This window comes from Alnus glutinosa, chromosome 11 (genome assembly GCF_958979055.1).
Source record: "Alnus glutinosa chromosome 11, dhAlnGlut1.1, whole genome shotgun sequence".
In the NCBI taxonomy this organism is placed as follows: domain Eukaryota; kingdom Viridiplantae; phylum Streptophyta; class Magnoliopsida; order Fagales; family Betulaceae; genus Alnus; species Alnus glutinosa.
Window position 1 is genome coordinate 24,975,069 of NC_084896.1, and position 13,301 is coordinate 24,988,369.

General features: G+C 37.0%; 2 protein-coding genes and 1 pseudogene across 2 annotated transcripts; 1 reads left to right on the plus strand and 2 right to left on the minus strand.

Moving 5' to 3' along the window:
• Nucleotides 1-307: 307 nt before the first annotated feature.
• On the plus strand, nucleotides 308-857 carry LOC133881273 (uncharacterized; annotated as a pseudogene).
• A 7,929-nt stretch (nucleotides 858-8,786) lies between these two features.
• Nucleotides 8,787-9,649, minus strand: LOC133882910 (uncharacterized). Its single transcript, XM_062322152.1, has one exon. It carries the CDS (start codon nucleotides 9,585-9,587, stop codon nucleotides 8,895-8,897), a length of 693 nt encoding a protein of 230 aa, XP_062178136.1. The 5' UTR covers nucleotides 9,588-9,649; the 3' UTR covers nucleotides 8,787-8,894.
• A 526-nt stretch (nucleotides 9,650-10,175) lies between these two features.
• Nucleotides 10,176-12,371, minus strand: LOC133881274 (uncharacterized). Its single transcript, XM_062320202.1, has 6 exons — nucleotides 12,327-12,371; nucleotides 12,106-12,198; nucleotides 11,895-11,996; nucleotides 11,350-11,800; nucleotides 11,101-11,241; nucleotides 10,176-10,258 (listed from the first exon to the last, which is right to left on the minus strand). Exons 2-6 carry the CDS (start codon nucleotides 12,181-12,183, stop codon nucleotides 10,176-10,178), a joined length of 855 nt encoding a protein of 284 aa, XP_062176186.1. The 5' UTR covers nucleotides 12,184-12,198; nucleotides 12,327-12,371.
• Nucleotides 12,372-13,301: the final 930 nt, after the last annotated feature.

The following is a 13,301-nucleotide window of genomic DNA, read 5'->3' on the forward strand; positions in this document are numbered from 1 at the left end:
GAGAATATTTGGAGGGGAACTGAGTGAAATTTGTAAATGTCTCTTCCAAAAAAAAAAAAAAAAGAGTTTAGAGGTTAGCATTTCATTAAATTAAAAAAAAAAACATGCATCCACGTCATCACAGGAGTACATGAGTTTAACCATGGACTACATTTTTTCTATCTTGAATAATATAAAATTGTACTACATAACTCTTTATTTATAGAGATAATACATAGTGAACAAAAAATAACAAACTAAATAAAGAAGAGAATGAACCAAAGACAATAAATCCTAAAAAAATAATATCAAATACTCTTAACAAATATTATCGTTTGCATATGCCAGCAACAACGAGATCCACGTTAGTGCGAGATACATCAACGGCTATTCCGGTGACGTGAAAAGGGAAATCACTGGAGTGCTTTACCATGAAATGACACATATATGGCAGTGGAACGGTAACGGGTTGACTCCTGGAGGATTGATCGAAGGAATTGCTGATTTTGTGAGGTTGAAGGCAGGGTACGCGCCAAGCCACTGGGTGCAGCCTGGACAAGGTGATCGATGGGACCAGGGATACGATGTTACAGCTCGGTTTCTAGACTATTGCAATAGTCTTAGAAATGGGTTCGTGGCTGAGTTGAACAAGAAAATGAGGGGTGGATATAATGTAAACTTTTTTGTTGAACTGCTTGGGAAGTCGGTTGATCAGCTCTAGAAAGACTATAAGGCCAAGTACGGAAATTAAAAGGGCTTGTACTAATTAAGAGTGTATTAATATAATAAATATTGTATCCTGCATCATTATATTTGATGAAATAAATAAATAAATTCTATCCGAATAAATGTTTTTAGATGATTTATCGTTCCTTTCCTTTCCATATATTGGGAAAGTTATCTGTTTTTGGATGAATGGGAAAGTTATCTGTTTTTCCATAAAATAGGATTGTGGAAACCATGAAGCATCGTCCAACGGTACTGCTCTTCCCTTCCAATCAGTTTGCTTTCCTTCTCTCTCTGCACTATTCTCTACAAATCCTTTCGTTTAATCAGCTAAAGGGACTTGTCTTCAACCATGCATGAAGTGTGACTTACAGCCAGAGATCCATCCACTGGTCAAATGGTTAAAGATTACAACTATGTATAAGTGTGTATTTTTTGTCTTTTTTTCTTTTTCGCATATTTAGCCAAAAATAAACCAAAATATAAAATAAAATAAAATAAAATAAATTGCTTGGATGATGAAAAATAATCGTGGGAAAAAAAAAATTAAGGTAAAAGAAAATGGGAGAGATGTTAGTCAACGATAAGCTCTGATGTTTACTAACAGATAGACTAAAACAAATAGAAATGAATAAAAACAAAAAGAGAAGATGAAGAATAGGTGTTAAATTAAACTAGAGGAAGTAGATGAGACCAATTACAATTTTATTTTTTTTGCAATAAGAGTTTTCCAGTTTCAGCTTTATTATATAGTTAGAGAGTACCTTGAGCTGTCTCACTTAAAGTAGTAGTCACCAAGCACGCGTAAAGGCCCAACCAGGATGTACGTACTAGACTAATCTTCGACCTAATATTCCATGCATGTACGCCAGTAGAGATATTAGCCTAGAAACACAAGTTTCGCCCGAGTGACCAGCCCCAAGAGAATGGTAAGTAACACCAAAAAATTTCAAACTCTTGATCTCATCCCTAAAAGTCGCAGGCCTCAACCACTATACCAACCCTTTTGGGGTTAAGATCAATTACATTTCTCCAAAACCTTTGGACTTTAATCTAGGGAAAAATTTCAATTTACTCCCATGAAGTTGTCACCAATTTGCAATTCTAACACCAATGTTTCAATTTTGTTAATTGCACCCCATTAAGTTTCAAAAAATTTCAATTTAGGAATTCCGTCCAAATCATCCGTCTGAATTAACGAAATTTGTCTCATGTGCAGTTCATGTGCCTATTAGGGATGAAAATGGACCAGAATACCCTCTACAAAATGGCACCGTTTTGTGAAATACCAAAACCAAAATTTCCCTCTACAAAACGGTACCGTTTTTGTACAAAACATCATGGCCCTGTCGGGGAGCAAGTTGTCGGGGAAGACGGCGTCGATCGGTTGGCGGCGAGCGGGTCGTCCTTAATGGAGATGGACCGCGCGACGAATGCCAGAGCAAATAGAAATTTTCTAGGTGGGTCGTGTATCGAAGGAATTCCGTCCAGGTCTGGAAGACGATCGAGGTTGTCTTCCCCGACGAGTTTTAGGGCTCGACACACAAACGGTGCCGTTTTGAAGCTTGGAGAAGACTTACAAAACGGCATCGTTTTGTGAACCTTCTCCAAGCTTCAACGCTCCATGGAGGACTATTTTCAAGTGAGGATTAACGGGTTTTTGTCGGCCTAGGGTTTGCGTCGACCGATTGTTGAAGGAGACAAGGAATGCAAAACGCAGCGTTTTGCTGAGTCTCCTTCTCAGGAAAACGCTGTGTTTTGCTGGAAAAAAAACAAAACAAAAAAAAAACAAAAAACCTGTTGAGTGCAAAACACCGCGTTTTGATGAGAAGAAGAAGGAAGAAAAAAAAAAAAAAAAAAAAAAAAACCCTCACAAAATGCTGTGTTTTGATGACGGTATTTAGTCTTTTTGTTTGATTTTGTTAAGTCAAACGATTGATTTAGACGGAAGGGGGTGGATTGAAAATTTTTAAAATTTAATGGGGTGTAATTAACAAAATTAAAACATTGGTGTTAGAATTGTAAATTGGTGACAACTTCACGAGGATAAATTGAAGTTTTCCCTTAATCTAGGTTCCTTCATTTCTCTCTCTCTCTCCCTCTCCGTGTTCATGTTGATGTATTAATTTCTTTTGTTTTGGTTTCAAGTTTTGATCTTTTTGGACGTTCAATTAGCTAGCTGTCTGATCATATTGGTGTCCAGACGAATTCGTGTGGCTCTGATTGTTTTGATAGACAATATTTTTTCAGGGAAAACACAAATTATTATTATTATTTTTTTGTTTAATTAATTTTTGTTCCCAAGGAATCAATGCCAAGTTTCATCTTATAGTATCGGTGAACGAAATCGAGGTTTAAAATTCTTTCCTTAATTAAAGGAAATTAATATTTTTAGATGAATGATGTGGAATTTTAGCCATTAGATACAATTTGTTTACAGGTCACTACTAAAAAAATGACATTTATGGACGGTTTTTTTCTAGATGGTTTTAAAAACCGTCTAAAAAATAAAATTTACAGACGGTTTTTTTTAAACCGTCTATAAAAAATTTATTATGGACGGTTTGATTAAACCGTCCATAAAATTCTAGACGGTTTTAATTAAACCGTCTGGAAATTTTGTTTTCTAGACGGTTTCGAAAAAAAACCGTCTATAAATTTATAGACGGTTTTTTTGAAACCGTCTATAAAAATTTATTATTGACGGTTTCATTAAACCATCTAGAAAATTCCAGACGGTTTTGTTAAAACCGTCTGAAAATTTTTCATTTCTAGACGGTTATTATAAAACCGTCTAGAAATTTATGGACGGTTTTTTACAAAACCGTCCGTATCTTTTCAATACCCCTATATCCTTGATTCCAAGATGCCGCACCAGTCTCTACTCGTCCCTGCAGGCCAGTTCCCAGTCACTTAACAACAAATAAAAATGCCTCTTTTATATTCCAGATTTCAAATCTCCCAACCAAACCGGTGCTTCCTCGTCATCTTACGTTGAGAATTACAGCGTTTCAAATCTCCGGGCAATATTCCAGATTTCACCCAATTTTTATGCTCTCCGAGGTCTACAGCCTACAGCTTGAGCGAGAGATCTGGTTTGCATAGATTCATAAAGTTCTTATTTTTTGGGTTCTGGTTTTTCTACAGATCTGGTTTTTACAGATCTGCTCTCTTTTTTTTCTTTTTCTTTTTTTTTTTTTTGTTTTCAGATCTGTAGGTTTTTTAGATCTGGTTTTTACAGATCTGAAAAACCACCTGCTTGGCCAGGCGATTTTGGTGTGGTTTTCAAAGGATGCGATGGGTTTCGAACATGCTGGAGGTGGCGGCGTGGTCCAGGGTGGGCGGTGCCGTGGTGGGTGGTGTCGCGGTGGGCAAAATCTAGCAGAAGATTTTGCTATGTTCTTCGTTTCTTTTCTTTTTACTTGTTAATTTGGTTGCTGAGTGAAAATGCAGGGAAAGATGAAGAAGGCATACAATTTTTTTTGGAAGAAAATCGTGGCAAACAAGAAGCATGAAGAAGGCATGCTTCATGTTTTTGGGTTTCGGTGGGGGGGGTATGGTGCGGCTGGATTGTGGATGGTGGTAACGGATCTGATTTTCGGTGGTAACGAATCTAATTTTCGATGGTGACCGGAGCTGCTTTTCGGTGGTGACCGGAGATGCTTTCTGGTGGACAAAAAAAAATATTAAAAAATAATAATAATAATAAAAATTAATATATATATTAAAAAAATATCATATTCTAGACGGTTTGGGCAAAACCGTCTAGAATTTGAATTCTGGACGGAAAATCATGGACGGTTTTAAACCGTCCACAAAAAACCGTCTGGACTTTATTCCAGACGGTTTTTTACCATTTATGGACGGTTTAAAACCGTCCACAAATTGTGATTTTTTTGTAGTGGGTGGCGTCGAAATGGAAGGCACCCAATTAGAGGAGATCTGTCCCCAGATAGGTACATGCCCCTTAAAGTTAAGAGAAATGATCCATACACTCATTTCTCACAACAGTCTTACAACAAGCTGATGTGGCTGGTAATATTTTATTATTTTTTTACAAAAAGAAAAGAAAAGAAAACAAAAAAATAATAAAATATTACCAGCCACGTCAGCTTGTTGTGGGGCTGTTGTGAGAAATGAGTGTAAGGATCATTTCTCTAAAGTTAATAGGGCTACGTACCAGCTTTGCAAGCCGATTCGATCGGACTCAATTTTATCATATTTAATCTATCTTAATCAATTATTTCTGCATAAAATATTTTTTTGTACAAATATTTTTTTTTTATGCTTAGTGTGATAAAAAATAATAGTCAAAACGAAAATATTTTTGATTTGACCAAAAAAACCTTCTTTAGTTTCAAAAAATAATTTTCATATATTTTTAAATTTTGTAAATAATTTTTTGAGCTAGTATGAATTTCTTCTTCTTAAATTGATAGACCATCGTTTGATCAGCACAAAATTACCTTCAAACCACCACTGAATTACCACCGGTCCACTGTTGTGATTCTTATTAGACCTCTTTCTTGACGGCGGAAGAGATCTCGTTTGAAGAAGAAGAAGATAGAAGTCTAGTACTGTAGTTTATAGATCCATAAATTTGGTTGTACAAGATTTCTTATAAATTAGTTTCTAAAAATGACATATGTTTCTTAACATGTAAGAAATACATATTTTTTTAATAGTATTAATAAGATAAAAAAGCAAGTGCTTCTCACATATATACTTAAAAGACGCAATCACTTTTAAAAATTGGTTTGTAAGAAACTTTTACACTCAGTTTATAAGAAATTTCTGTCATTGATCGAATAATGGGTCGTAGACATAAATGAATAAAACTCACATGTAGCATGGTAAAATGGAGCCAAAAAACAACATATATGAGTGGCTTGTTCCCACTCAAGTGCAGTAGGGCAATGCTTATAGTTTGAATCAATCATCTCTAAATAACTAAAAGCACTCCGATAATGAATAGCAGTCTCAAGCATAAGATATGTTGAATTCCATCTGGTTGTCACATCTTGTTTTAGCCCCTTTCTACTATCCAATGACATTTTATTCACAGCCAAAAAGAAATTTTGTTTTCTCATTTGTGATCCTCTAACATACTTCACACTGTCATGGATCTTTTGGAGGGCACTATCAATCTCTTTCAAACCATCTTGAACTATCAAATTGGAATGTGTGCACAACAACGAATATGAAAAAACTCGCCTTCACAAACAAGAGCTTTCTTTATCTTCAATTGATTTCTTAATAAACCAACACAAACATCATTAGAAGAAGCATTATCCAATGTTATACTGAAAGCCTTGGTTTCAATCCCCCACTCTCCTAGCAAATTATACGTCTTTTCACACAAAGAAATACCATTATGTGGTGGGGGCATGAACGAAAAGTTTAACACCCTTTTAGTTAAGACTCAATTCTTGTCAATAAAACGTGCTGTGAGACACATATATCCATCAGTAGTCAAAGAAGTCCACAAATCAAATGTTAAACAAATCCTACCAGGACAATCATTCAACATAAATTTAACCTTTTGCTTCTCCCTCATATGCAAATTTTTCAAATCAGCCTTAAGGGTATTCCTAGAGATGAGAGGTGCATCAGGATACAAATATTTTATCATCTCTCTCAAGCCCTCATATTCAACAAATCGAAAGGGCAAATCATGCTTAATGACCAAAGCAACCAATATTCTCTAAATTTTTTGGGACAAAATTTAGAGTTACTTACAGACAGAGATCCCTGACTTCTAGATAAAAGCATCTGCCCAACATCACGAGTGTCTCTCCTCGGACAATTGTCTATGTGGCGCTTCAAATTTCCAGTTCCATAAGTACTTGGAGCCAAGTACACAGTACCACACAATTTGCATTTAGCCTTTAACTTCTCACCCTCCTTACCACAAATGGCATCAAAATGTTCCCAAACGGTTGAAGTCCTCCTACGCTTGTGGCCTTTTCCGCCTTTTCCGCCTTCTCCCTCTTTCTCCACACAAATAGAGTCATCTTCTTCTTCTATTGTAGTCAATTCAACCACATCATCCTCAAAATCTCTAACAATATCATCACCAAGTACTTCATTACTCATCTGCACATATCATTATTAGTAAATTAGTTATTCAATCCAAATTAGATAATACATAAAATTTAGCTCACAAAGACAACTTGCAACTTAAAAGGCTAATAATCTTACATGCTCAGGCTGCTCTTGATCTTGATTCATGATTGGACACAAGTAACCCAATAGATGAGTTGTGTAGGCTACTTCGTTTGTCTATAAAAGCTACACAGATTATAAAAGAGTATTAGCATTTTGAATATATATATATATATATAGACTAGATTAAAAGAAATTCATCTAATATAGTTTGAATAAAACTTTATTAAAAAAAAATGAATTGCTTGCTAATTGCTATATATATATATATATATATTTGAGATATGAAAAATTTAACTCGACAATTCAACATTATTGATGGGGCAGATATGGACTATAGTCTATATGGTACAAATTGGCTCCAGGTACTCAAGTTGGAAAAGCATGTGGTCATAAGTTCATAACATAACTTTCCCCCAAGCTTTTCTGTTTCTAGTTAAAATTATATTTGTAAAAGTAACCTCATAGGCTCGTTACTCATATATAGGGCCGAGAATTATGACTATCAATGATGAAGACTGGAAAGTGAGGGAGCTTGCCGACCAATATTTACACATAATATTCTCGATCACCGAATAGAAATCAAAAAGTCCTGTCGTCATTAATATTGCAAACTCACTAACTCAGGATAGCATTAAGCACATCTATAGTTGTCCTGCACTGGCTTTTGTCCAGGTGCAATGCTGAGGAACCAATCAATGGGTTTGAACTTTGAAGTTTGAAGTTTGAAGTTTGAACCCATATTGTCTCATCAGATTGCATCCATAATTAATTTAACAGGTATGAGCTTTATACACACAAGAATCAGACAAGATGCAAGCTCAGCTAGATCGTGGAAAAAGAAATAAATCTAATGCTCTTAATTTAATGGCACTTATGGCAGCATCATAAATTCATAATAATATAATAATTAAAAGCCATTAAACTCATCAATTCAATAAAATAGCAACCTCATCTGAGTTAAAAATCAAAAGGAAAAACCGAAAAATCCCTTAGAAAATTTACCCGAAAATTTACCCCCTAGAATTTGGAATCTGGATGGTGGGTCGTGGGTGCCGGGTGGTGGCGTTCGGAGTTTTCGGACCGTTCAGTACAATGGTGCTGGGCTGTTGGTGGTGTTGTCACAGACTCACACTCACACGGCGTTCCGAGAAGGGGGAGAGAAGGGTAAAGCCGTATCTGCCGGTGGTGTTGGACCGTTGGTGGTGCGGTCAGTAGATGGCGGGTGTCGCTCTTATCTGCTGATGGTGGTGTTGCCGGGCGGGCGGGCTACTGGGCAGTGGGCTAGGGTTCGGCGGTTCGCACAGTCGCACTCGGAGTCTCGGGCCTTCAGTTTGGGTTGACACTTGACAGAATCAATCACGGATTCACGGTGTCTTCGACTCTTCTTTACTTCTTTTCTCTTTTTCTTTTCTTTTTTTTTTTTTAAAAAAAAGAGGGTTAGAATCGTGTCAGAATCGGGTTGACCCGATTTCGACCCGAACCCGATTATCAAAACCCAAACCCTACTAAACCCTATTTTCTCGTGTCGGATTCGCGGGTTGTGTCAAAAATTGCCAACCCTAGTGATAGACTCCGAAGGACTTTTTTATATTTATTATAAAATTTCTAACAATTTAGACAACATAATTGTTGTAATCTCTGTCCGGTCCATCCAAGGCAGAGGAATTTCTACATCTCAATCATGAAGCATTATTTTGGTGAACTGACTCATCTTCACCACTCAAAATCGTATTCTATTATTACTAAACTCTTGAAGATAAAGAGTGAAAAGTCAGAGTGAGTAGCAGCCAGCCAGCTAGCCATGGCATAAACTTTTGTAAAATCTAAATTCTACAATATATTTACCAATACCTGACAATACGGATCATTAAATTTGTAAAATGTAATTTAAACAATAAAATAACCCGCAATCATCTAAAAACATTTATTCGGATAGTTTATCTATTTCATCAAATATGATGATGCAGGATACATTATTTATCGTATAAAATACACTTTATTTTAAGTCCCAGCTAGCCCTTTTAATTTCCATACTTGGCCTTGTAGTCGCTCCAGAGCTGATCAACTGACTTTCCAAGCAATTCAACAAAAAAGTTAGCATTATAACCACTCCTCATTTTCTTGTTCAACTCAGCCACGAACCCATTTTTAAGACTATTGCAATAGTCCAAAAACCGAGCTGTAACATCATAGCCTTGGTCCCATTTATCACCTTTCCCAGGCTGCACCCAGTGGCTGGGCACGTACCCTGACTTCAACCTCACAAAATCAGCAATTCCTTCAATCAGTCCTCCGGGGACCTGCTGCCCGTTACCATTCCACTGCCAAATATGTGTCATTTCATGGTAAAGAACCCCGGCGAATTCCCTTTTCAAATCACCCGAATAGCCGTTGATGTATCTCGCACTAACATGGATCTCGTTGTTGCTGTTGGCATATGCAACTCCATCCATGTCGTCGATAAACAAGCTCACTTTCAGCACGTTCTTTCTATCGGCAGCGTCGTTTTGCTGGAAGAGCCTCCATATGAAGTCCGTGGCAGAACTCAAGGTTTGCCTGCTGTACTCAGATCCAATTTCGTTGTTAAAGCGAACCCCACCAGGAGTGTTCCCGGCGGTGTTGGTGACTACGTAGTCAACTGCATGAATGCCTTCAAGGGCTGCTAGGGTTACTAGGAAGGAGAGGAAAAAGTACATGTGGTGAGATCGAGCCATGGTTGTTGTATGTGTTAGTGCTTTTCTTTTGGTTGGTTTTGCACAAGAAATGCAGTGGTGCTCTTATGATTTATATAGGGAGTAAGAGCTTTCAGTAACTTTGCAAGGTGGTCCTCGCACTACTTACATATTAATATATCATTACGTACGGCCGGCGTTAGCCATGGAAGAGACATGCACCTCATTCTTCCTCTTTTTCGGTTTTGTCTTTTGTGCCGGACATTGACTTTGACAAAGACTTTTTTTTTTTTTTTGAAACCGACTTTGACCAAGACTTGGATCGGGACAATGACTTTTGCCAAGTTGCTAACCAAATAAGACCTATTGATGCCGTGTCCGCGTTTTCCATCTATTTCCAGGGTAATTTAAATGAATTTTTGCTCTATGGAGTTATTCCAAAGAGTAGTGATTCACTACCACCTAAATATACAACTTTTCACCACCTTGTCTATGTGGCAAGATGGTCCCCCAGCCCACTTTAATTTATTTTTAAAAAATAAAAAAAACTCAAAAAGTAGTAGGGGACCACCTTGCCACATAGGCAAGGTGGTGAAAAATTGTATATTTAGGTGGCATTGAATCATTATTCTATTCCGAATGTAGGAAACCTTCAACAGTATTTCTTTTTCTGTACTTATTTTGACTAACAGATCCTTTGGTCAATTTTCGGCCTATTTCATTTGTTTAATATGGAGGGAGATAATAACAAAAAGAAAATGATTAATTAAGAGGACCGATAGCTTAATTAAAGGCCCGCTATTACTAACACTACAAAAAAAATCGAAAATCGCCACATGCAGTTCGCCGCGTGTACAGTAACTGTACACGTGGCAAACAGTTCGCCGCGTGTAATTAGCCGCGTAGATACACGCGGTGGACCTGGGCAATGCTAATTTCACATTTGGCAGCGTGTATTTTAATACACGCGGCCAATTTGCCACGTGTACATTAATACGCGCTGCCAAATGGCAGCGTGTATATATCTACACGCGGCCAACATCTGGCCGCGTGTACATTAATACACGCGGCCAGATGTTGGCCGCAGTATATTTTATATATATAAATATATATATATAAATTCTATTTTGTAATTTCTTTTTATTTAAAATATATTTATATATTTTATATAAATATTATTTTATATATATATATATATATATATATATATATATATATATATATATATATATATATATATATATATATATTTTAATTCTGTTTTTTAATTTCTTTTTATTTAATATATATATATATATATTTATTTTTTACTAAAATTCTCCAAATTTATTTTATCCAAAAATATCACAAAATCAAATTGCACAAATTAATCAAAACAACGTTTTTTAAAAATTCGAATACCATGTACTAATAAATATATTCATTACTATATATAACTACTTTCACAACAATATCAACAAATTTGAGATTCTTAATTTAATAAAGTTATTCGGTACTAAAAAAAAAAAAAATACACAAAATATCTACAAATCTGGAGGACGTCTCTGCGGATCACGAGGTGCAGTCCCAGGCGTGAGCTCGCCAACTGTCGATTGTCCCGCAAGAGATGGTGTAACGGGCGAAGGAGTCCCGAGAGGGGATTGTTGGGTCAGCAATTGTCCAGAAGGCGACAACGGACCAACCGTTGTCGCATTACCTGCAAGTACTAAAAATAATTAACCTACATAATATTATATGCAAATTTAAACAAGTAATGAGAACAAATTAAAAATAAACCTAAGTGTATACATAATATGAACCATACCTGCAGGCGCACTACTAACAGATGACGTACTACCGACGTGTGCAGGTGAAGACTGCTGAGCACCAGGGCATACGAACGATAATCCTGTAGAGGACATGAAGGCCTCAAAATGTCGCATGCGCTGCTCCATATCATCAATCTGTCGTATGCGCTGCTCCATGCTGTCAGCCCGCTCTCTCTCGGCCCGCACTATGCCCTCCAACTCCGCAATTTTGTGAGCAGCCCAATCCTGAGAAGTGCCCTCGGCCGGTCCCCCCCGTGTGCGACCCCTATACGAGAAACAAGTCCCGCGAACAGGAGTAACGTTTGGCCCAACCTGCCGAACCCTACCCGCATACTCGGGTCGCCCAACCGCTTGCTCGTACGCGTCGCCAGGTGCCCAACGCACCGTATCTGATGAGACGGGGTCCGAGGCAGCAGGATCAGTGGACAAACTCTGTGTCATCCGCTCCTGTACGTCGTCAACATACAAAACAATGGTAATTAATAAATACTTTATCACACGCATAACTAATAATAATCGATAACCTATAACAGTAGCATACGCATAGGTCCCGTGTCCGCTCGTTCAGGAAAGTGCCGTCTTTCCTTGTGTGCGTCTTCACAAACGACTCGGCGCGAGTGGGGGGCGTGCCAGATATAGATGCCTGTCGCCATACAGTATAAATATATAACAAACATTGGATATTCATTTAACGTTAAGAAAGAACAATTACGCACAAATAAGAATTAGGGTTTTTACATATTGTTCCATACCTCATCGTGATTAAATCTGGCATAACTTTTGGACCCCAGACTATGGGGGATGTCTTGCTGCTCCCGCAGCCGCTTCATTCGTTCAGACCTCTCCTTTACATTGAACATTCCCAAAACAAATGTCAGAATTGATACTTTTAATTACTTATGTGTTATGATTTGAATGAACTGTTTATTAAAAAAACACAACATTATAGTAATACATTCAAAGACCTACATACCACATTTACTTTTGTGCACCACTCGTGCAGTACGTCCTCCACATCCGTTTGGTCATACTTATCAAAAAACGTCTCTGGCATTTTTAGGGTTAGGGTTTAGGTTTTAGGGTTTTTAGGTTAGGGTTTAGGTTTTTAGGGTTTAGTTTTTACGGTTTAGTTTTTAGGTTAGGGTTTAAGGTTTTAGGGTTATGGTTTTAAGGTTAGGGTTTAGGGTTTAGTTTTTAGGGTTTAGGGTTTTAAGGTTAGGGTTTAGGGTTTTAGGGTTTAGGGTTTAGGTTGTTAGGGTTTAGTTTTTACGATTAGGGTTTAGGTTTTGAAGGTTTAGTTTTTAGGGTTAGGGTTTAGGTTTTGAAGGTTTAGTTTTTAGGGTTAGGGTTTAGGTTTTAGGGTTTAGTTTTTACGGTTTAGTTTTTAGGGTTAGTGTTTTAAGGTTAGAATTTAGGGTTTAGGGTTTAGGTTTTAGGGTTTTTAGGGTTAGGGTTTAGGTTTTAGGGTTTTTAGGGTTAGGGTTTAGGTTTTAGGGTTTTAAGGTTAGGATTTAGGTTTTTAGGGTTTAGTTTTTACGGTTTAGTTTTTAGAGTTAGGGTTTTAAGGTTAGAATTTAGGGTTAGGGTTTAGGTTTTAGGGTTAGGGTTTAGGTTTTAGGGTTTTAAGGTTAGGATTTAGGTTTTTAGGGTTTAGTTTTTACGGTTTAGTTTTTAGAGTTAGGGTTTTAAGGTTAGAATTTAGGGTTTAGGGTTTAGGTTTTAGGGTTTTAAGGTTAGGATTTACGTTTTTAGGGAGAAAGTATTTTAGGGTTAGGGTTTTAAGGTTAGGGTTTAGGGTTTTAGGGTTAGGGTTTCAAGGTTAGGGTTTAGGGTTTAGTTTTTAGGGTTAGGGTTTTAAGGTTAGAATTTAGGGTTTAGGGTTTAGGTTTTAGGGTTTTAAGGTTAGGATTAGGGTTTTAGGGTTTTAAGTATTTTAGGGTTAGGGTTT